The sequence below is a fragment of the Nesoenas mayeri genome, assembly GCF_963082525.1.
Source record: "Nesoenas mayeri genome assembly, chromosome: 2".
Lineage (NCBI taxonomy): Eukaryota > Metazoa > Chordata > Aves > Columbiformes > Columbidae > Nesoenas > Nesoenas mayeri.
Window position 1 is genome coordinate 159,196,036 of NC_137543.1, and position 24,627 is coordinate 159,220,662.

General features: G+C 46.0%; 1 protein-coding gene across 1 annotated transcript in view; it reads right to left on the bottom strand.

Moving 5' to 3' along the window:
* VILL (villin like) overlaps nt 1-14,048 on the bottom strand; it is a gene marked incomplete at its 3' end in the record, with an annotated part of 21,775 nt that extends 7,727 nt beyond the window's left edge. Inside the window, exons 1-11 of the mRNA XM_080364235.1 lie at nt 13,974-14,048; nt 12,604-12,678; nt 10,297-10,493; nt 8,342-8,450; nt 7,920-8,030; nt 5,744-5,943; nt 5,578-5,656; nt 4,255-4,353; nt 1,816-1,969; nt 698-798; nt 2-46 (exon numbers count right to left, since the gene is read on the bottom strand). Of these exons, the coding sequence (XP_080220361.1) occupies nt 2-46; nt 698-798; nt 1,816-1,969; nt 4,255-4,353; nt 5,578-5,656; nt 5,744-5,943; nt 7,920-8,030; nt 8,342-8,450; nt 10,297-10,493; nt 12,604-12,678; nt 13,974-14,042 (1,239 nt within the window). The 5' untranslated portion in view covers nt 14,043-14,048. The remainder of the gene's footprint in view (nt 1; nt 47-697; nt 799-1,815; nt 1,970-4,254; nt 4,354-5,577; nt 5,657-5,743; nt 5,944-7,919; nt 8,031-8,341; nt 8,451-10,296; nt 10,494-12,603; nt 12,679-13,973) is intronic.
* Between the last annotated feature and the right edge of the window lie 10,579 nt (nt 14,049-24,627).

Sequence of the window (24,627 nt, forward strand, 5' to 3'; positions counted from 1 at the left end):
GTCTTGGATTCACTGGCTGCATTTTCAGGTCCTCAATCCTCCACACCTAATGAAAGAAACATCTTGGTGAGCAGCAGTGGAGTCAACATGAAGACAGACCACTGAAATTCAGGTCTTTGATAGGAAAGATAACACTTTCTTTCTCTCCTGGATGCCAGCCTATGTTCCCCCCAGCTTGATTAAGTGCTTGCTGGCAAAGTCAGGACTGTCACAATACATGTGCCATTATTGGACTTTCAACAGTCGGTGGCCCTCAAGGAGGAGCAGCTTCCATGTCCCTCTTAGCCCTACAGTCTCTCTCTCAACCAGCTCCATCTTCCATGAGAGGCCACAAGAATGGGAGAACGGCCTCTGATTTGTACAAGTTTGGTTGATATGGACCTAACTGGGAGATGGTATGAGAAGGGTGTTGACTGTATCAGTCTCATGACCCACACTCATGGCAGAAGAGGGGTCATCTTGGTGACTGCTTTGCTCCACTGGTCATGGGTTGGAGAAGAAAAGCCCCTGAGCTACTGCAACTGCTGCATTAGGGAGAGTTCTCAAGCACTTTGCTCTGGCTGCAGCCATGGTTCCTTGGGGAGGGTAGGTGGGCACCTCCTTCACAGCTCCCTACAGCTGCTGTGTGTGAAAAGGCAGAGATGTTTGGAAACACGCTGGTTATTGCATCCTGTGTCAGCTAAAGAAGTTCCCTCACCTCTATCTCCCCGGAGGCATCATCTACCATCCTCTGCTCAGCAGCGAGCTCCGGTCTGGCGTGGAGCTGAGTGGTGTCAAACTTCACCTGCTCCACCTTGGCTGCATGCAAGGGCAGAATGAAAACAAGAGCCCAGTGAATGCACAATAACATACCAATCCTCTGCATCACCCTCAGGCACACACAGAATTGTTATACATGTGAGAAAAACGTGGTCCATGGTTGTAAGACGCCAGTCTTGCCACCTGTAAGCCAGTGTTGATTTTGGAATGTGCGAGAGGTCATACACTCCAGCGTTGACCTGTTACAGGTTGGCAACTGGCCATACAGTGCGTTCCAGTGATGACTGCCTGGTAAAAACATTAATTGCCTTCTGACATAATTGTTTTCCAAATCTATACATATTCCCCTCTTTCTAAAATGTCACTTTCAGAAATAAAATGGCTACACTTCTCCAGCTCATGACAAAGAGAGTATTTATGGACAGCATAGAGAGAGACAGAGATGCAGAGAAAAGAAAGAACTTGCAAGGGAAAGAGATTTGCGGCTCTCAGGCTATTATTGAGCATCTCTGTCACCATCCTGTCATTTGTCAACGAGTCCTCTCCCTTTGCTATTTTTTACTCTTTGGGGTTAATACATTGTAATAGTCACTTCAGCAACGTGATAATTTGAGGCACCGTTTACACCCACAGTAAATACAGAATAATTCCATTGACGTCAGGAGGGTCTTGGGTGGATGCCAGTGTAAATGAAAGAAGAATGTTGTTCAACATGTCCTTATCAGGTTCAGCATTAGCCTTTTATAAAGAAAATTAGGAAGTTCTACAAGTGTGAAATTTTGCACACAGTTTTTCAGATGAGAGAAGTCTTCTGCCAACATTTACATTTGGAATAAAGGGCAGTTTGGTTTGTATAAGAAGCCTCAGCAGTTCTGAAAGTTGTTCAGTTCCTGAATCCTTTGCATCTGCTGAAGAAGGTGGAAAATACAAGGCATGAGAAGAATGCGCACTAGATTTTCAAGATACTGAAGGCAGGAGATAGTTGATGTTAACGATGTTCCCTCAGCAGCTGCTTAGCACAGGTCAGAAAGCCAAATCCAGGACAAACACACTCACCAATTTTGCCAGTAGTGTAGATTTTGCCCAGTCCTTGTGTTTCATCCTTTTCTGTCCATCTCTGGAAGAGCTGTTTAAACATGGCTGACTCTGCTCCATCATTCATGACTTCAATGTTGGTGGATGAGGGATAACCTTTGGCTTGGATAAAACCCTAGTGAGGTTGAAAAATGACATTAGTGGGAACACGCTGAGATTTTAGAGACATGAGAAGAAAGATGTGGACCTGAATCAGCCCAAAGAGTGAACGTCCCCCCCTAAACACAGTGACATGATCAAGGGCAGAATTCACCCCAAGACTTGCATTCAGACTTACAAATAGAGGTGTCTAAAAGCTCTCACTCTTGTATCCGTGTTTATTTATGTGTTTAGGTGACTGAACCCTATTCCTAGAGACTGGTCACCAGGATCACATCCTAAACTTCATCTCTGCATGATACCTTAGTCTTGAAGGAAATCTCACTCATTGGACCTAGTGACAAGCCTTCTCCTCTATCTCAGATAGCTCCATAGATGGCTTCTGGTGATGGATCTAGGAGTGGAGGGGAGGGAGGAGTGATGGAGCGTGTCCATGGCTCAAGAGCCTAGTTTAGTTCTTTGCTTTCCTCCAAACTTTTTGTGCCTCTCTAATACAGCAAGACTGTCCTCTCTGTAGCATGATAGAGAGCCTGAATGACAACGTAGGGAAGGGATGGAGGCAGCGTAATTCCCCAGAGCATGATGTGTGTTCTGAAGGGACTAAACTCTCACAAATCCCTGGGGTTTATTATTTTGTTTTCTCCCTAAACCCAAATCATTTATTTGTAATAGAGCTACTATTGAGCTAAAAGCCTACTTCAACAGAGTTGCTTGATACAGTATGAGAGGGAAGAAAATGATCGGTATTCTGCCACAATGCCAAAGTCATTGTTCTGTTTTGAGAACTGCTCTTGTATTTATCTCAGCAGGCTTCAAGATGACCTGGAGGTAACAGTGCTGACAGCAGTGGTTTGGGGAAGGAGCCTGATGGAGGGCTTCTGAGCATTCATCTTCTGCTGTAAATACTGCAGCCACACACTACCCCCAGGGAAAAGCAGAGCAGATGGTCTTCCCATTCCTCCCACCTGCCACATTGAAATACAGAGATATCTTTTGTTCTACATGTGTAGCTCAGGGCCAGGATTTGCAGAGCTGATCGCCTACTAAAAAGCATCTGAATTAAGCTTGTGAAAGGAGCGTAGAAAACTGCAAGGTAAGTTTTAAGGCAAAGTTTGTCTAAGCTTTTCTTCTGCCAGACAATAGGTGCAACCGGTATTGAAGCTGAGTGTCTCCAGTTAAGACCTTATTGAAAGTGAGGCCACTGAACTTCAGTATCTCCAAGTAAGATCTCATTGAAGATGAGGCTGTTTATGGTCTTCGCATAAGTGAACAGATGAATGAAAAGCTAAGTTTCCTTGTAGCATTCACTTCAACATGCCAACTTGTAAAAAAAATCCAAACAAATGCCTTGCTCAGGCTCCCTCGAGGCTACTTATTTTTTCTGAAAGGAAGTGTTGAGACATGCTCTGCCAGAAAATAACTGCATGGCAGCTCATCTGGAGGAGTCGCACAAGTTCCAGGGCACTGTGCTGGTGTGCGCTACCTTAACATGAGCCCTGGGATCGCCTCAGGTTGGCTGATCTGAGTTTGTAAGAGTTAATAACAGATCTCTTTCTACCCAGTGGAAGAACCCTGTACCATCTTCAAATTTAGGTGTAGAACTGAGTCCCGACTTATCAGCATCGTGAAGATTTGTTGCATGCAATGGACTTGGGGTTGAGGCCTGTAGCACCTACATAAAACATCTGGCTTTTCCATAGACCCCAAGTAGTCAAGTTCCCCACTGACCTGTCCAAGGTGTTGCTCTTGGTTGGGAACACAAGAGATGCCTTTCAGGGTCAGAGCAGTGGTCCATGCTGCCTGGGACAGTGGCACTAAGAGATGCTGTTTATTGAGCACACGTGAGCTTGGTGGCTCCCTTCACTCTCCCCAGCACCCACAATATTGAGTCATGGATGTTAGAGAGGATATAAGAGCCTCTTTAATATCCGTTTATGGGACTGTTGATCATTAATTTGTCTAATCCCATCTTGATCATGCTGATCCTCTCTGCCTCCACCATCTCTTGAATCAATAAATTCCAGAAGTCCATCATTTACTGTGTAACAAAGTATTTTCTTTTATACTTTCTCTTGTTTAACCGATTTATTCTCAGTTTTATTGTCAGGTCTTAGTTCCAGTGCAATGTGGTGACTAACAATTTTGTGTCTGCGCCATCAACGCCTCCCTTAGACATTTAACTTCTCTCTCTGTTATTTCACAGGCCAGCTCCTCAAGACCTACACTTGATTGTAATTAGTGGTCAGGTATAGATTAGCACTTAGCCTCCCACGACATTATTTGGACTATATTACAACTCACCACGGCTCGAGTGAAGGCTGCTTTTTTCTCTTCCAGGCTGGAGGCTTTCCCTCTCCAGACATAAATCTTAAAACCGCCTTGGTCTAAAATGTAGCAGTCCTGAGGTGAAACAGAAAAAACAGATGTAAAAAGCTCTGCACAGGCAAAGGTCCTCATTTGTAGGCTACTCAGGGTGGATCCTTCTTCAAGATTTAGATTAGATGTAGATCTCACTTCCTTGCCTTGAAGAGCTCTAATGTTGGTTCAACCATTAACAGGAGCAACACAGGATGGTTTCACTGTGGTACATAAATGGAGAACAACTATCATCAACCCTATAAGCATAGGAGTTCATGGTTACGTTGGGTTTGTAAGGACGCCTGACCCATGCAGCTGCCCTCTAACTGTAATGAGTTAAAATATGTATTTTTCTTAGACATTGTTCAAAACTGGCCATTACCATCTCATGAGAGATGTTCCCAAACCAGCGGAAACACCAGCTCCAAAGGCTCCAGGAAAAGTGTGTGCTGAAATACCATCCACAGCATGCTGTGCTTCAGCACTGCTGACAATGGTGCTCATTTATGCCAAATCTGCTACTAAAGGAGCAGGAAAAGCCCAAGCTGGACATATTCTGCATATCTCCTCTGCACAGAACTGGTGCTCCAAACTGACAACCCACTGTGTGACCAAAGGTTTCTCATTTTTCAAAATGAACTTTGACAACGAAAGCAAAAGCTTCATATCCCTGTAAAAGGAGGCTGAGATTTAACAAGGCTGACACTAGGGTGAATAAGGGAGCTGGAGCCTTGCAGCACAACACTGGTTTGGAATAGGCTGGTTTGCACTGCAGAGAATTAAGGATGAGAAATTCTCTGCCAAATTTTAGCCAGAGGGATACTAGGAAAGTCTCTGTTTTCTTAAAGCCTTTGGGCAGAGGGTATGTAAGAAATCTTCATGATTATATACTTATTTGTTCTTAATTCTGCAGATGGAGGGCTACTCCCAAACATCAGGGAGTAAGGAGCCTTATTGCCGTCTGGAATTTCTTCCTGGTCCCCAGCTCTCCTTGACTCAGATTGCCAAGCTATTATCATCCTTGGCTGAGAGGGTCAATTTACCACCTCTCATTAAAGTAGCTTCAACACACCAACTACCTCTGGCCACCGAGGTTGTAGTAGGGATAAGCTGTCCTGTTTTCAGAGGACGCATTATAAAATCGAATAATGGAAGGGCTGGTAATTTTCAGGAAATGGGGTATCCCATTGAAACAGGTGCTCAGCTGTAAACAAAGCAAGCCACAGCATCCTTTTCTTGCTGTAAGGTTTGATGGCTTTCTCTCACCTCGTGCTGGAGCAGATCCTGTGTCAGGGGCCGGGTGGCTATCTCCTGTACCACCAGGTCGTTGTCCTTCTCATAGACACTGAAAAACAGAGTCATCGAGCAGAGTCAGGCTTCATAGCGCTTGCCGTAAAAAAAGAGAGGGTTTGGAGCCCATCCCCAGACTTACTGGTAGAGCCGGACATTTGCTTTCTGCAGCTCATCTGCTTTCGCATCTGGGATGGCCTCTCGGAGCTCCCCGCGCCTCTCACCCAGCACCATCTTCATGATCTGCATGAGGTCCGGGGAGTCTTTCTCGTTGTCAATGATGCCGATTTGAGCACGGCCGCCTCTTTCGCTGTCCCTGATGCTGCGAGCCAGCGCCAGACCCTGCACAAGGATCAGCAGATCATAGAATCATGGAATAGTTTGGATTGGAAGGGGCCTCCAAAGCTGATCCAGTGCCACTCCTGCCATGAGCAGGGACATCTTCACCAGCTCAGGTTGCTCAGAGCCCCGTCCAGCCTGGCCTGGGATGTCTCCAGGGATGGTTCATCCACCACCTCTCTGGCCAACCTGGGACAGTGTCTCACCACAGTGTAAAAAATTTCTTCCTCATGTGTAGCCTGAATCTCCTCTACTGCCTGTTTATTAACTAATTCTCAGGAAAATATTGCATGTTACAGCTTCTACTGGTGTTTGCTCCTGCACAGCACAGGCATGTGGTAGCCACAACAGGCATTGCTCATGTGTGACTGTACATAAGCAGGTCCAACCATCTTGTGATGGTCTGGGAAAGAGACGCACACATGCTGAGGAAAATGAGGCTGGATGCTTCAGAGCTGCAGGACCCTGAGTGTCCTGTGGTGACATTTTACATTTAAATGTTTCACGTCTTCAAAAAACTTGGATGTTTTCTGTGAAAAAAGCAGCGTGAAATGCCAAGCAACTAATTAGGCTGAAATCTCCATTTCCCACTGAATTAATTTTCCATGACTCTTACCGCAATAGCTTTGAAAGGGGCCCCTCTTTGTTAGACTTATGAGATGACCTGCTTGATTGCCAGGTCTGAGATGAACCATGGCCTGTTCCTCACAGCAGCCATCCCTCTACTGGTTCCTCCTCCTCTGTATCCTGATGGTTTATTTGTCTCTTATCCAGTTTCTGTTGGATCTTCTCCTCTGGCCATTATGTCCTGGAAAATCTTCTCTGTGAAGCTTCCCCTGCTCCTACCTTATCAGGTGACACCATGTGAAGAGCAGACCCACCTTAATGTGTATAATGCCTGGCTACAAGTTTGGCCACCAACTTTGCTGATGACCCATTAATATATCTTGCTTTATTACTTCTCTGTATCTCGGTTCCCCTCTTAGTAAAATAAGGATAATGACCCTTTGCAAAGTGCCTTAAGAGCTATGGATATGACCTACTGACACTTGGGTTACGTGTTCTTACTTGTGTTATACTGACCAAACTGGAATTCCCTGTGACGCTGCAATTACTGCAGCCAGACTTAGTGCTGTTGCTGGCTTTGTAGTCCTATGCCATGCAAATTATGTCATGCACAGAAGGATGGAGATGGACCTCCCCAGAAGGAGCTGGATGCCTTTTTAGAGGCAGAGCTAGTGATGTGATGGGTCTCTCACTACAGGAAAGACATCAATGTGCTGGCGATTGTTCAGAGAAGGGAATGGAGCTGGTGAAGGGGCTGGAGCACAAGTGTGATGGGAGCGGCTGAGGGACCTGGGACTGTTTAGCCTGGAGGAGGCTGAGGGGAGACTTTCTTGCTTTCTACAACTACCTGAAAGGAGGTTGTAGCATGGAGGGTGTTGGTCTGTTCTCCCAGGTAACAAGTGAAATGGCCTCAAGTTGCACCAGGGAAGGTTCAGATTGGATATTAGGAAAAATTACTTCACGGAAAGGGTTGTTGGGCATTGGAACAGGCTGCCCAGGGCAGTGGTGGAGTCACCATCCCTGGAGGGGTTTAAGAGACATTTAGACAAGGGTCTTAGGGACATGGTTTAGTGCTAGATTTAGGTTATGATTGGGCTCGATGATCCTGAGGGTCTCTTCCACCCAAAATGGTTCTATGTGCCAACGGCCGCCCATGAAACTCAAGCAGACGCCAGGTCTGAACGTGAGCAAAGCATTCTGCTGGTCCTCCAATACCAGCAGATCGGCAAGTAGAAGATTTGCAATTATCTTATCGGCTCATCTTTGTGTTGCTGGTTTTACTGAGATTTTCACTGTGCAAACATTGAGCGCTGTTTCTCTATTTTGTTTTGTTTTGTTTTGTTTCTTGTTTTGTTTTTTCCAGGCATCAGAATATGCTGCTGGTAAACTAGGTGGCTTTTGCCTGTACTCACCCTGGATTTCTCAGCAATGCTGCAGTTGGGTCCGTTCCACTGAATCAGCACTTTCCCAAGGTCCAGCAAGAAAACATCGCCCTTATTGAAACTGTCCCAGGAAAGCGCTACCTGTCATAAGGAAATGAAAGTGTTTGGCAAACTGGGGAGGACAACAAGACCTACAGGGGACAAGTTGCAGCCATTGTGAACTTGCCCTTGGGGATGTAGCAACTGGTCTACAATGACATGCTCATTTTTCTAGCACTCAGCTATTCACTGAGCCCAATGGTTTCAAAACCCCAAGGGACATCTTGAAAACTGTCCTGTAGTAGGGGTCCTTGAACAGAGATGAGCTATCAAGCAGGAAAATCTGGTGAGAAATGGGTGTAGAAGGAGAGGAAAGAGAAATTATCCATAAGAAGAGGGGGTCTTCTAATTACCTCTGTGGCTGACACGTGCTTCTTCCCCTTGACATGAAGAAGACGCTTGATGTTGTACATATTAGTTTCCACATGCCTAAATCCTGAAGCCACTCCTCCCTTCTTGTAGCTGTTATGTAGCAGGGAATCAAGAGTTAGAACTGGTTAGAAAATACCTTCCCCTCTATGCTCTGAGAACATCTCCAGCTTTTGGTGGCAACTAAAAAATCTGGAGCTGATATAATCTCAAAGTCTTAGAAAGGGAGCATCAAGGCTGGTATGTTGACTCACTCTACTGTTGATGGCTCCTGCTCAGACCATGACTACTCATGGTGTCCCTCCACCTGTTGTGGGTGCTGTGTTGCTGCTGTGCATCTTGGGAGAAGGTGTGTAGATCAACAGGCAGGTCAGGGATGGCAATGGAAACACAACTACCAAATTGAAAATCCCATTACCCATGGCAGTGGTGTCTCGGAATTGAAATATTCCATAAACATTTAATTAAAATATGAAACATAGTTTGCAGAGAATAGACTTTTTGTTAAAATCTATTTTTGTTCAAAATACTTATTATATTAAACATAGCTATGAAATTGTTGTGATAAGCAGAACAAAATGGCAAAGGGGTTCAGGACACCGTCTTTCTTTCAAATTTAATCTACCAGTTTTGTTGTCCTTCTGTCCTTGAACACAGACTTCGCAATAGCTGCTGCTAGCACTGTATTGTTGGACTGCACGATGACATTCCCTCCTTTCTGTGCAACTTTTTAAGGAAGACGCAATCGCATCACGAGAGGACACAGTCCCCCAAGGAAGTTCCAGTGCCTTTTTAATGGTTTTTGGGCAAGTCCAACTCACTTCCACATATCTGAGACCATTTTAGAAAACAGATGCAAAGCTCATATAATTGCCATTTATGGGAAAAAGAGGCAAATGCTGAGACTCTTAGAGTTTTTGCCATGTATTTTATCATAGCTTAGAAGAGACTGGCAAATGTGGTCAGGCACGTGAGCGATTCACAGTACTTCAGACTTGTTTGGCCCAGTTTAACTTATCCACAGATGGATGTTCTGGTGATTAGTCCACCTGTCAAGGTGTGGAAAGAGCCTGCTTTAATTTCTCATTCTGCCTCAGACTTCCTGCTTGACCTTAGGGATGTGGTTTAAACCAAGTCTAGCTCACATTGATTTCAGAGGCAGATATATTTCCAAATAGACATCTAAATCTATATGGTTCTGAAGGTCTGAATTTTAGTCCTTCATTATCCCTTACTCATCTTCAAGATGAGGATAAAAGCACTTTTGTGTCCCACAAAAGTCCTGAGGAAACTCATGAGAGGTTGTAGAGATACATAATACAGAGGTATAAAAGCCAGACTGGGATAAAGGGCATTGACCAAGGATGGGTTTTCATTTGAATTTTCTTCAGCTGTTTAAAAGCCAGGCTGTTTATTGTCAGGGAAGGTTCTCCTGGAGAACAGCTATTAGAGTCACCTTCCAAAGACCCCAAAGTGAGCAAAGACCTCAGGACTGGATTCCACAGTATCTTTTAGATGGTAGAAGTTCAGAGTCAAACTTTCCTTCCACTACGGGAATATTATTCCCAGTGTGAGCCAAATCAGCACTTCTTTTCAAGGTGGATATTAGTCTGAAGTGCTCTGAGTGGGCAAATCAATCTAGAGTGTGTGGAGGAGAAGAAGGAAAACCCCAGGGTGAACAAAAGGGAGGTTAAGATGCAATTACAGCAAATAACTGGGAAAATGACCAGTAGAAGAGAACGGCATGGTTCCAGTCCCAATGCTTACAAGTGATTTTTTCAAAATGGGAAATTTTTCTTCTGAATTTTCACCAACTTCAGTGCTGACCCATGTTCTTTTCAGATATTTGAAATGTTGATGGCTCTGGGATGTAGAGAAGCAGAGAGATAACCCCAAGGAGCACAACCCTCCTCGTTGCAGGGTGTTTTATGCTACTCACATAATGCCATTGCGGAAATAGCTTTGGAAGGTCTCAGACTCGTGTCCCTGCACTTCCCGGTGCTGCACGGGGTTCCCTCTCAGCGCATTGTCCAGCTGGGTGACATACATGGCCGCGGCACCTTGCTCATCCTGAGATGAGTCCTTGCCAATCCAGTAATGCAAATCCACAGCGGAGCCACGAGAGGTTCTTTTGGTCTGGAAGATGTGGGAAAGATGAGTCAGGATGAAGAAACAGCTTCTATGAGTGTTTCAAATAGTATCTCTGGGCAGCGAGACCTGGCAAAACCAAGAGACCATGGAGCCCTTTCCCAGGGCCTGTCCAAGCTCTGCATTTCTTCTGAACAAGGGGAGGTAGGACGGAGCTTTAGGGTGTTCCCTGGGAGATCAGCTTGGAGCCAGGGACCTAATCCAGGAAAGAATTTATGGGTCTTATGTTGTGGTTGAGACAGACAAACGACAGTCTTATATGCTTATTGCACTGAAACGTGTTTCTGTCTGATATGCTTTTATAGGTCTTGCTATTCAGGAAAAGCGAGCACCTCACAAATACAAAAAATAACGCATTCAACCTGTCCTACTTTTGTAGAGTTTGGTATCAAAACTTAAAGGAGGCTCTTTTCACAGATCACCTTTTTAAATGTAATGTACACTGCTATTTATTTGCCTGGAGATACTATCCCTTCTTTCTTGTTCTCCTTCTCATCTCACAGTACACAGGAACACAAACTGCGTCCGAATTCCTGCTGACTTGCAAAACAGACATCACTCCAAATGAAGCTGAGCCTGTGTGCGCATGCTGTGATTCATCTTATTACAGAAAAACCCAATAGCCTAGAAAAAGGAGGCAAGCGATCTGGGAACAGGTGTGCTTATCGTTCTGTGAGTTGTGCCAGTTATTTTTCAGCACCTACTGTGTTAAACCCTATCACAGACACCTGGGAAAGGTAATGAAAGCTTGTTTTATAAATTGGATTTGACACTAAGTTCTGTTTATTTGCTTTGTGCAATGATACCACAGCGAAACACACCAAAAGAACTTGAATAAAACACAGCTCGGTTCCTCCAGGCACAGCTAATTAATTTGTTGCAAAATCGCTCAATTTAATACACTGCTATTGAAGAAGATCAAAGTCCCGTTGTCCTGTGGGCTCTCTTTGTTCGGAGAGCCTCCAGTCAAGATGTAGAATGCAACGATGAATATTTTTACCCTCCTGCCTGCAGGGGGAAAAGGGACTTGTGGGCTGATTAAGGGCTTTTCTACCTGGGGAACCTTTTGCAATGCACGCTGAGCCTGTGAGCATCAAAATCTATACTGCTCTCTATAGTCACCTCCTTGCAAGGACACTCATATTCTGCTCTAAGCATGTGTTTGGGTAGCTGCTTCCAATCAATTCAGCACTCAAAAGGCAGCATAAAGGCATGTGCACGGAGAGTTAGAGAATGAAACTCATTCTGCATTGCTCTCCCAACCTACTTTCCTAGCGTGATGTATAGTGGATGGGCATTTGGTTGTTGTGGGATAGTGGAGGCTTTGCAGGAGGGATCACTCAGACCCAGGAACTGGGAAATGCTTCTGGTTTCCACCATACGGACATTGTTTGATGGCAATGAGGCCCAGTTTGCTCTATGCAGATGAAGAGTTCTGGAAGGAAGTCTGGGAGGTGAGTGGAACGCCTCTTCCTCCCACAGAGCCTCAGGAACACGAGGTATTTTGTACAGCCCATATGGTAGAGCTGGTTCTCAGAAGTTCCTCATGCTTCTGGCTAGTGTGGGTTCAGCTGGTTGCAAGTGGGTCTGGACCAAATTTGAGAGGGACAGATGAAGTGTCCTAATGGGGACATGAGAAAAGCTGCAGAGCCTCCCTTGTGTAACACAGAGTAAATGGCAGACCTCCATAACCCACATCATCTGCTGAAAAGGAGACCCTCCAGTCAATCAGCTCTCACACCCCCAAAAGATTCCCATAAGTCATGCAAATGTGGGCCCTGATTTAATTTGCCAGGAATATACTGGCCATTTTGTCATGTCTGGACACCACTCAACTTATTAGAAGATAAATAATTTCAGTGAACTACTAAGTTAATGGTTCCTCTGGACTTCTGATTCACTAAATACATAGTGTTTTCACAAGAGCCATGTTAAATTCATGTGTGTGATTAGATGGTGAACACAAACTAACAACCACGTTCACCCACAGCATGTGCTGGTCTCGCCAGTGACAGTACAGGGTCAAGACAGCCAAACAAAGAGAAAGGGTTGAACCAGTTACCTACCAAAATGACCAACATTTGTTGTCCTTACTTACATGCAGAACTATGTAACAGTCTCCTTCAAAAAAAGTCCCATAAGCCTTTTCAGGTACCGGAACCATCTTCATATTCTGTAAGAAAATGAAGGTTTGAGTCATCACTAGAACTTCAGAGCCAGAAGTTGGTGGGTGTGAAACAGCACAGCTGGGGTGCATGAAATGCTAAGGCGACAATCAGAGTTTAGAGAGGGCTGTGCTCATAAGCTGGAAAAGCCACTTCTGGGGGAAACTCCAAAATTACTAAGGGGTGAGAAGGCGTAAATGATAGGGCTGCTTGGTCAGATTGACAAGTACCTTTTACTCTTCTTCTCCATCTGCAGTCCTGTAGGTCTAGAGCAAGAAGACTCAGTGGTCAGGTCGAAGTGCTCCTGAGTTTGCATGCGTAGGGAATTTCCCAGCAGAGTGAGCACATATCACCCCATATTTAGTTTTGGGGCGTGGTTTTTACTCAGTACCCTCCAGGACACGAGCAGGTCCTGGGCTTGATCTGGTTCTGTGGTTCCCTGGATTTAGGGACATACATTCTTCTGGTGGCCTGACTTGTTTCCCAGCATATCAGCCTGACCCTTGTGAACTGACACGTTTCTAATTACAGATTCTCTGGAAACAAGCTTAGTACAGTGCTTTGGAGAGAAATGGAAAAGCAAATACCTTGTGATATTTGAAACATAGCTGGGACCTGTAGAGAGCCACCAGCACTTGGAGACACATGTTGGAGCCCCTTCCCACCCTCCCTGGAGTGGATTCTGGACCTCATTCTAAGCCACCTCTCATTGCGGGGGATTGTTCTTGGCTAATTGGGCCAGAAAAGGACAGAATTGAGCACAGCCTGTCTCTCAACCAAAATCAAACACCACCACAAGCAGAAGGTGACCTCGCAGGCTGCAATATCTCTCCTTGCAGTGACCCATCGACTGGAGTAGGAAAGACAAGGATGAAGTGCAACGAGACTCCATGGGATACCTTTGCTGTAAAAATGGGTGTGTTTCCCATGGAAGCTGCTGGTACAGACTATGATCACCTATGCGTAACCCCTGTTCTTGGTGAAACAGGGAATTAATTTCTGCTGTGCTAAAGCAGCCTTGCATTTGTTCCTGGAGGGGGAGAGAAAGCCTCCAGTGCTGGAGGAACAGCTTCAGTCCTAGCAAATTCATGTTTCCTTAGTCAATATCATGCCTGTTTTACAGAGCAGGAAACCAAAGCAACAGTATGTTGAAAATTGCATCAAAAGAAGTTGGGTCTCCTGGTTCCCACTGTATCCCTCTTTTTCCACCCAGATTACTTCAATAATGTCTTTTTCTTGAAACATATGCACCCCGCCATACACACGAGCAGAGGACATATGCCATCATCGCCTCTTGTCATACCTCTATGACCCATATCTGCAGTCCCAGCTTTCTCTCGATAGTTGGGAGATTGGTGTCACCGTCTGTCATCCTGCAGTCTGAGCTAGAAGGAAAAAGAAGAAGAAAAAAACAAAATAACTATATAATTGGATAGGACAGTAAGTGTGCTAGTCAGCTGCGTTCCTTTTACCATCAGTGGAGGTTTAATCCAGATAATCCACACCTTGAAGTGTTGCTGTCCTTCTGATGACTATGAAGAGAAAACAGTTGTAGTTATCAACAGTAAGGTGGGATGAACCCCCATTTCCAGGGTATCTATGCTCATGAGGGGCCAAAGTGTGGGATCACAGCCCAACAAAGACTGGACAGGAGACAGTTCTTCTGGTGTGGGATTATTTTTCCTCTGTTCGAATAGATAGAAAGGATTTGCTGGGATGTTGGACCTGACATCAGTACTGCTTTGTTCCCACCATGGCATGAGGGGTGGCAGGGACAATAGTGACCCTGGAGACCCATGACCTCCTGGAGTAGCCACTGTGGGGCAATGAGAGACTAAGGAATGAAGCCCTTCCACATCAGGAGGAGATTCAGGACTAAATTAAGACACCTGCAAGGTATTTCGGTGCAGCGCACCAGGCTCTCAGCTCCATAAAGGTCAATGGAGACACAGTCAATGGTCAGCAGAGCATAGGGAGTGATCCAACCAATGACTCTGGTGTCTACTTTACACATAGCTGAGCATCTCCCTAGGCTCTGCTTGCCTGTATAGGGAAGAGGTAGGTTTCAGTTGTCCACACAAAGGTATCTGGGGACATTTGTGATGTGTTTCATATCTCCAGCTGCCCCTCTGACAGCTAAAAATCTCTCATCCATCCTCTATCATACTTCCCAGCTTTTTTCTTGAAAAAAAGGAATACCCTTAGCTACGTTCCATCTTCCTACTGCTCGGACAGCTGAGGCTTTGCTCAAGAAGCGACTTCTGAACCCACCTTGTTTACGGTTGAACCTCCTAAAGCAAATCAACCCCTAAAACAATGTACATGAAAACACTGAGTTATATCCTAGAATTGCTTGTTGGCCTGTGGGACATGGCAGGTGCCTCCTGAGCAGTTTTGCTTTGGTGGAGCAGCCTTGGGACAGGTTGTCTTTGTGTAGGGGCAAGACCCATATCGGCCTTTCCCATATGAGTCAATCCTGCTCACAAATCAAGGCCCAGCTTCAAAAGAAAAGACGAGTCACTGATTTCTGTGTTTTGCATTCGTGCGCTTGGCCAGGGCGCTCCCCTGATTTGCATTTGCTTGTGACAGACTGAATGATTGTACTACGATAAAAACAACAATCCATTTGACTGCGTTTTCTTCTCTGTCTCCAGATGAAAAGGCTGCGCTGATTGTAGGCCATGACCTCTCCTGTGCTCCTCTGCTCAGCTGTAGGAAACTGCTTGGCACAACAACCGAGCCACGATGACAAAAAAGAAAATATATGGTACAAAGCCATGGAATAAGCTTCTTCTGATGGAGGAAAGGAATGAAGACAGGTAGTCCTCTGCCAGAAGGCTTGTTTATTGCTTGTATTATGAGAGCTTGGAGAGATGTTCTGCACTTGGAGCCACAGAATCACACAGAATCACAGAATCGACTGGGTTGGAAAAGACCTCAGAGATCATCAAGTCCAACCCTTGGTCCAACTCCAGTCCATTGACTAGATCATGGCACTAAGTGCCATGTCCAATCTCAGTTTAAAAACCTTCAGGGCCGGTGAGTCCACCACCTCCCTGGGCAGCCATTCCAATGCCTGACCACTCTCTCTGCACAGAATTGCTTTCTAATATCCAGCCTCAGTTTCCCCTGGCAGAGTTTAAGCCCATAGCCCCTTGTCCTATTGCTGATGGCTGGGAGAAGAGACCAATCCCCACCTGGCTAGAACTGCCCTTCAGGTAGTTCTAGAGAGTGATGAGCTCACCTTTAAGCCTCCTCTTCTCCAGACTAAACAAGCCCAGCTCCCTCAGCCTCTCCCCATAGGTCTTGTGTTCAAGTCCCTTCACCAGTCTTGTTGCTCTTCTCTGGACCTGCTCCAGCACTTCAATGTCTTTCCTGACCTGAGGGGCCCAGAACTGAACACAACACTCCAGGTGTGGCCTCCCCAGTGCAGAGTACAGGGGAAGGATCACTGCCCTTGTCCTGCTGACCACGCTATTTTGGATACAGCCATAAAGTGTTAAGAAGTGACGGTCATTCTCCCAAAGAGTTTGCACATTAAGAGCAAAAAAATTGCAATTCTAGGCAGGAACATCGGTCCGTCCAGTTCTCCCACAGCCCAGAGCTGCCAGACCCCGGCTCCTTGTACAGTCAGTAGAAAGATGCAGGTGCTTCCCAGAGTGTTTTGAGCAGAGCATCAACACCTCTTTGCTGACTGAGCACCCACAGCCTGGCAGTGCCCAGTAGCAGGAGTCAGACACGCTCACTCTTTCCTGAGCACAGACACATCTGAAGGACTGTGGAAAAATGAGTCCGTGTGGCCTCAGGTACCCACCAGGAGCACATCCAGCAACCTTCATCTCCCCCTCAGGTCCTCCAGATGGCTTCTAGGCAAGAGGACAAACGGCACGGAGGAAAAAAACCCACATTTTTCATCTCAGTTCCCAGAAAGGTAATTAAGATACAGAGAGATTAAAAGCCAGATCCAGGAAGATATTTCAGTGTCTACAGAAGAGCTAGACACTTCTCTGAATGAGGTCCTGGCTCACCTGTCATGAAGACCAGGGCTATCAGGGACTGAAGCCAAAATCAAGCTCCCAATTCATGTCTTTAACCAAAGACCTTTCCTTTCTTTCAATATGGCATTTAAAAGGTCCCTATCAAAGAAAATAACCCAAGTGAAGCCTCCTTCTCTCACTTATCTTTTTAATTTATTTAGGGATTTTTCCTTCCAGCATCAAAGCAGGAACAACCTGAAAACAAAGCCAATAAAGATGTTTACATGCAAGGGAGAATCCGGAGGGGTGAAGTTTTTTAGCACGGCTGACACTGCTCCCTATGGAAAGCAGCAGGCGTCTTGCTTGCCTGCTAACAGCATAGGAAACCGGCAGCTGGACAGATGTGAGGCACAGCTGGCTCCCCACTTCTCCCAGCATCTCCCATCCCAAAAGTTAACCCAAAGGATGCTGAGATTCCTCTGAGCGCAGACAGACGCGTTGGACAAAACCTTTTGAAACACAGCAACGCTCTAATGATTCCCACCCAAACCTCAGTCTCAAACCAGGGATCTTGGATCTCCTCCGCTCCTGGAGCTCTTTTCTCCATCTGAAACCTGCCCATTAGTGCTGGTCCCAACTTTTCTGGGAAATTCTGTCCCTCCCTTCCTCCTTAGTCATTAAGCTTGGGTGGGGCAGGGGGTGCATGAAGCACAGACAAGGTTGGCTGTTTCTTTGGACTTTCCATCTCCTTTCAGCTGGTGGCCAAGTTAGAAATAATAGGAATATTACTTATATAATCAGACAGCTCATTTCATTAATGATTTAATGTGCGTTTTCAATCAGATGATCCCATAATTCAGCTCCTGCCCAGACACAAAATCCAATATTTATGGAGTGAAAGCCTCCCATCTGTGCTGAAATCAGGAAAGGCGGAAACTTTTCTAATTTAAGAAGGAAAAAATGGGACGTTAAGAGGCTTGGGTTCACTGTGGGGTTTGAACAGAGATGTCAGGGTCAGTTCCTGTCTCAAATAAACCACTTTTTTCCAGGTCTAAGTGAAACACAAATTGGCAAGAAGTGTAAGGTAACTGCCTCTGGGGCAGGAATACACCAGAAAGAAACCTGGTTATGGGAATGGACATTTGTTTCCTTGTACACAGACACAACTTTACCTCTGAATGGGGAAGAGAGATGCTAAAGCAGCTGTAGCTCCCCGCTTTGCCTCTGTGTTAGTAATATGAGTAAATTTCCACCTCCAGGGCCAGCTACTCTATTTCCACAGACTTTTGCAACCATGGAAAGAGGAGACAAGTTCACACCATGCATGTGGGTTAAGAGGTGACCACAGCGTAGCAAAGTTAACTTCTGGCTTGGAGGTTCTCTGCTGGGTCATCACACTTGATTAAGATACTATAAATTAAACTGCAAAGAGAAAATACTGCTGCTGGGTCTGGGCAGAGGAGCTGGAAACCAAACGTTGGTGGGTTGGTTGGCTGGATGTCACAGTGGGTACAACCTGGAGCCTCCAGAGATAAAAGAAAAGCCTTCCCTAGTGCACTCGAGGTAATGGAGCTGGTGGGTGAGGGCAGATGGGTCCCTGTTACATCCACTTCTCTTCATGTGTGGCCAAAATCACAGCAATGCTCCCACTTGCAAAATATGATCCCCCTCTCCAGCCAGCACAATGTGGGGAAAAGCTTTGCCTTCAGGAGGGACTAGATGACTAATTAAGTGTCAAGGTCACTCTCAAGATTGGTTAATGAATAACAGTTGGGGTGGAAGTGCCAGCAATCACTACTTAATTTTGGTCAACCTGGTACGTGTTGAACAAGCAGATCGAGTAGGACATTTCTTTGGGCAGACTTGGTCTGTTTGTGTTGGGAGGGAAATGAGGGCTCAGAAGGGGGATAGAAGATAATTTCAAACTCCTGAAGTACGTTCTGAATTAAGCCTGATTTGGCCTGCCTGGGTTTTGGCGGCACACTTACTCGGCTGCAGTCACGGTAATAAAAAAACCCCAGTGAAATGACTAATGCTCTGTACAGCTTTGGGAAAATAGGAAGCAGCTGTGGCTCCAGCCTTTCCAGGCTGAAAGGCCTAATTATTGGGAATACTTGGACTGGCATTAGATGAGGTAAACCAGGGCTGCTGAATTGCTTTCATTGTCTCCGTTATAGCTGGGCATCTGGGCCCAAGTAGGTGCCATTTATTTTGTTTGCAGCGAGGACAGCAGTTAACTCTTGTTTTGTCCAGAGGAATGAAATTCAATGTCCAGTTACCTTATGTGGCTCACCAGCTCTTGCTTGGGATTGTTGCTTTAAAAGGGGTCTATAAGAAAGATAGGGACAGAATTTTGAGCAGGGCTTGTTGCAACAGGACAAAGGGTGATGGTTTTAAACTAAAGGAGGGGAGATTCAGGCCAGACAAGAAGAAGAAATTCTTTACAGTTGGGGTGGTGAGAGCCTGGCCCAGGTTGGCCAGAGAGGTGGTGGATGAACCATCCCTGGAGACATCCCAGGCCAGGCTGGACGGGGCTCTGAGCAAACTGAGCTGGTGAAGATGTCCCTGCTCATGGCAGGGGTGGCACTGGATGAGCTTTGGAGGTCCCTTCAACCCAAACCATTCTATGATTTTATGAATGGTGACTTTCCCTGGCAAGTGACTGTCCAGAAATACAGCACTCAACAACGTGAGCTGACTTTTATTTTCCTGTTGCAAGACCAGAAAAAGTGTTCCTTATCTTGCATGGAAATGATAGGTAAGAAGGTCCAGCAATGGGGCTTGGTTTCTCATATTGTCACACAGTCATATAATACCCTTCTCCAATTTTTTGTCAGGAAGGCAAATTTTGCAGAGGTGAGAGCACCTGCGACATACGTATCTATATGTGTATGTGTGTGTAGGTGACAGCTCCCATCCTCTTGCACGATGCCAGGAAGGGTTACAACCAGAGAAGCTGAATCACATTGCCATGTTGGATGTTCTGGGACATGATAATGAGACAGGGAATGGGATATGTGCCTTAGGGGGTGGAAAAAGAGGGAAAAGTCCACCTTAGCTCACCCTTCTCCTCCAGGTCCAGTGAGGTCCAGGTTCAGGAGCTCAGTGTGACCAATGTGCCAAGGTGAGGGAAGTGCCCGGCTGACCACAGAGAACACTTCAGCCTTCTTGGAAAGACCTGTTGCCTGGCAGCTAAAATTACGTAAAACAGGCCTTGAAATGAGATGCTATTTCTGACCATGGTGAGTAATTAAATATTGGAACAGCTTATTAGGGAAGCTGGCAGGCTCGCCTGTAGCTAATGTGTTTGAAATGAGATGGCTAAATGGCAGGGGTGTGCTCTCTGGGCTTGGCTCCTTGGGGTCTATGACCACAAAACCCTGCTCAGGTGCTGCACTTACAGCAAGATGTGCCTTCCCATCAGTTTTGTATTAAGACAATAACATGGATTGATCATAAAGCTTCAGAGCTTCACCCAGCCACCTCCACAGGGCAGAAAAGACTGACTATCTGTGCTACCAAATCATCTGGGTAGATCATGAAAGGGTTGAAGGGTTTGTTTTAGTTTTAGTTTAAGTAGAGATGGATCAAAACTTGAGATGAGGCATTGAAAAGGATGAACTAAGATTGTGAAGAAGTTTCTCACTCATCTTCTCAGTGTCAGTGGCTCTGGATATCAGAAGGAACTTCACTGGGTTCAGAAGGGCAGGTTTTCCCTTTCTCCAGAAAAGGCTGCCAGGATCACCAGATCATGTCTTGTCCAAGCAGGCAGTTGTTCTTTTCTGTTCTTTGTTCATGGGGCAAAGGCTGGGATGCTGAGGACTGAGATGCTGAAATGCGTTCAGTGTTAATGAGAGTGAAGACTTAAGGACCTGGGATGAAGAGGAGAACCATTAAGATGATTTTAGGTTCTTGACAGCCTCTCGAACTGGAAGTGCTCTGTACACCAGGGGAAGTTTGAATTCCCTGTTCAGTAATTCAAAGGATGCACAAACCTGGATCCACCTAGTCAAGTGATTTCTCAGGTTCTCATGAGCAATAACCAGTTTGTCCTGTCTGACAGAAGCTGATCAGTCTCCCCAGGTCCCAGCTGCTGTATCTCTTGAACCCTGCATTTACTCCAACTCTAACCACTGCCCCAGGCATTATCAAGAAGCAGAGCTTCAGCTTAGTGTGTTTTCCTATAACCTGTTCCTTCACCTCCTCTCCATTTCTGGAACCTCTGACTTACTTAGCAGCTCAATCCCACTCTTTTCCATAAACCCCCTGATGCTGTGAGCCTTCACCTTTCAGCCCTTTGTGAGCCACATGCAGATGGGCTTTGCATTCGTTCTCCAAACCTACCATTGCTCCTTACTTGAAAGAAAATAGAACAAGGAAATACTAGGAAACAACCACCCATCCAGTTACAACAAACCTCAGTCTGCATCTCATCTGTCTCTTCAAATTCCTTGGGAAACATTTGATTTAGAAGGACAGGCAACTCACCATTCATCTCCTCTGACTTCGACTTGTCCCCGCAGCTGCTCATTTCCACCTGCCATAAATTCCAGCTCAACACTTTGCTCCATGCAGAAAATCTTGCTCATCTCTCCACACCTCTCTTTACAACCTCCTTTGTCCTCTCTATTTATCTCACTGCTGGTAGCTTTCCAGCCCTCTGATCCTCAAGCAGATGGTCTTGGGAAACTGATTTGTAGGAACAGATTTTTTTTTTTCCCCAAACTGCTGCTATTTCTGAATCCTCCCTCAAAAAATTTTAATGACTGACTATTTTTCCTGGGAACAGTAGAGCTGTATTGTCCCAGCAAACTCCTCAACAATGTTAAGAACAATGTCCTGACAATTCAATCAGAAAGCCATAACACCAGCTGCGGCTCCCAAGTCGCGCAGGCTGAGTCTCCACATTCATCATGCTGGATGCAGAGCCCAGTGCTCACCAGTGTCTGGCACTGGAGAAGGCAGAGCAAACTGGGTGAACAGGGGGGCTGGCAGTCCCTGCCTTGGTGTCCTATGGAGAAGGTCAGAGCACCCACGCAGCTCCTGAGTGTTTTCCTGGGAAGTCCTTCTTCCCTGAGATGTCTTTGAAAGCAGCAGGTGGCATCTCTGCAGGGTGAGGGCAGCCTAATAGACTCAAATCTTTCAGAAGCAGCAGCAGAATCTGAGCAGCAGTAACTTCCCTCTGTGATCAGTCCCACTGCCTGATAATGAACTCTTTTGGTGCGAACCCATGGGTTGTTCAGCCTGGAAAAGAGAAGGCTCCAGGGAGACCTTATTGTGGCCTTTCCGTACTTAAAAAAGGGCCTGTGAGGAAGATGAAAATGGACTTTTTAGCAGGGCCTGCTGTGACAGGACAAGAGGTGATGGTTTTAAAATAGAAGGAGGGGAGATTCAGGCTAGATGTGAGGAGGAAATTTTTTATGAGGGTGGTGAAACACTATCCCAGGTTGGCCAGAGAGGTGTTGGATGCCCCATCCCTGGAGACATCCCAGGCCAGGCTGGACGGGGCTCTGAGCAACCTGAGCTGGTGAAGATGTCCCTGCTCATGGCAGGGGTGGCACTGGGTGAGCTTTGCAGGTCCCTTCAACCCAAACTATTCTATGACTCTATGAAACACACCTCTCCGAAGATCTGTGAGAAAAAACAGGGGCACAAGAAGCTGTTAAAAGCCTTCTGCATGCAGGCGCCTTGCAGCAGCGTTGCCCTTGGTATGATGCCAGGTACATTATTTCTAATAATAAAATGCAGCTTGGAATTCTACTACTACTGAGGTATCCATTCCACCTCCGGCTCCTCATCGTGAGGTTATTGAGTCAGTAACAGTACGGAGTCATCCCAAGGGAAAGGTGAGCGTGTAGTTTGCCAGTTCATTATGAACAAATCTCTCTTTCAGCTCTTTCTGCCCTGGTGAAAGGGAGAGATCACTGGCTCAGGACCAGCACTGTGTCTGTAGGCAGGGTTTTGTGCCATAGCGAGGGCAGGAGACACGTACAATAGGAAAACAAAGCTGAAGCCATTTTAATTCCTCTTCCTGGTTTCCAGAGAAGTGCTTCACATTAGAAACGTTCTCAGAAGTTAATTTCTAATTACTCACCACCTCTAGGAAAAGAAGCCACAATTCTCTCCCACATCAGCATTTTAATGGAGCGTTATTGAACCTGATGACTTCAGGTCAGTAGAAGAAAAGCTGAGACGCCAGGGAGGAGAGCATGTATGTTTGGTCATGGGTACAGGAGCTTTCTGAACCCCGGGGAGCACCCGTGCTTCAAAAGGTTACAGGAAGGGTGTGACAGCTGGAAGTTGAGGAAAGACCCTCAAAAGAAGGTATTTTCCCAGCTGAAGCTGAGGAATGGCCATGATTTCCTATGCAGGGTTACAAGAGTCTGGAAGAAGGCCAGGAGAGGGGTCAGAGGCTGGGATTCATCCACCCTCACTTGGATGTCTTAGCTTTAGGTGCTTAAGTCTGGGGAGGACTCTCCTTGGGTCCTGACATTGGGTCTAGGGCAGATCAGGTGACTCTTGATCAGGAGGGACTTACTGTCCCCTTGGTCTATGGGGTAACTCCCTGGGTGGAGAGCCCAGCTTGCCACACTGCACATCACATCTCTCAGGACATGGGAGCTCAGTCCCATCCACTGTGTCCCAAGAGCCTGGTTGCAAGGTCTGTCAGCAGGAACTGAGCCAAATACTGTACATAAAACCACAGTTCAACCCAAGCACCGGTGCCCACCTGGCACATTGTTATCAAAAAACAAGTCTAAGAGTTACGATTTTTGCTACTGTGTATAACAGTTTTATAGTTATTGTAAGAATGTGCATGCATACATGTGCATACAAGTATGTGTACAAGGTAAATAACAGAGTCATAGAATAGTTGGGGTTGGAATGGACCTTCAAAGCTCATCCAGTGCCACCCCTGCCATGAACAGGGACATCTTCACCAGCTCAGGTTGCTCAGAGCCCCGTCCAGCCTGGCCTGGGATGTCTCCAGGGATGGGGCATCCACCACCGCTCTGGGCAACAAGGGACAGTATTTTACCACCTTCATTGTAAAAAAAGTTATAAAAAACAAACAACAAAAAGCACAATTGAATAAGCCATTGCTATCAAGACCTTTGTTTGAAGGTCATGGATCAGGGGTGCTGGTCTGGCTCCACTCAGACCAGTTGGAGAACTGGTTCCCACAGCATTGTCTTCCTAGTGGAAAAACGTCAAGATTAATATTAACTATCAAAAGGAAGGGACTGTTCCAGTTTTGCTCCAGTTCAGACCTACAAGTGTCACATCCAACTCAGGACTTCCAGGTTTACATCTGAGATTGCAAATGAAATGAACTGGACTTAAGCATGGTGCTTGGTAAGTGACTGCATTTCCACCACTGCCCTGATGAGTAGCAACTGATTTATTCAAGGGAAAGGGTTGTTTCTCGAGCTGCAAGAGATAGTTCACCCTTTGTGTCTGTTGGATGACACACCTCTGCCAAAAGGCACCTAACTTGTGTCAAAACAAGCAGCTACTAACCAACCCAACCCAGGCTTCCATGCTGAAGGATGGAGTGCCGAGCAAAGGTGTGAGTTACCTTATATGAACTTTATGTCTGAAACAGAGCCAGACCTTCCTGAGATCTTCTTTCAGTGGAACACCAGCAACACCTGCCCTTTTGGCACCATGACCCACACTAGTACTATTGTCTAGGTTTGCATTAAACCGGAGAGATGTTCAGAGCCACGTATGTGGTATATCTATTACCGTTTCATCCAGCCCTTGCAACTCAGGGTGGGCTGCAAGGCCACTCTTGATCCTTCTGTGACTTTGTGGATGCCAATCAGTCTCCACCTGCATCTCCCTGCTTTAAGAGAAGACGCCTCCCCATCATTCCACCCTCCAGAGACCCACGTGGTTGTGTATCCTCCCCAAGATGGCTTTTGGTGGCTATTTGGGGACACAATGGGGCAAACGGAGGTGGAGTGGATTACTAGG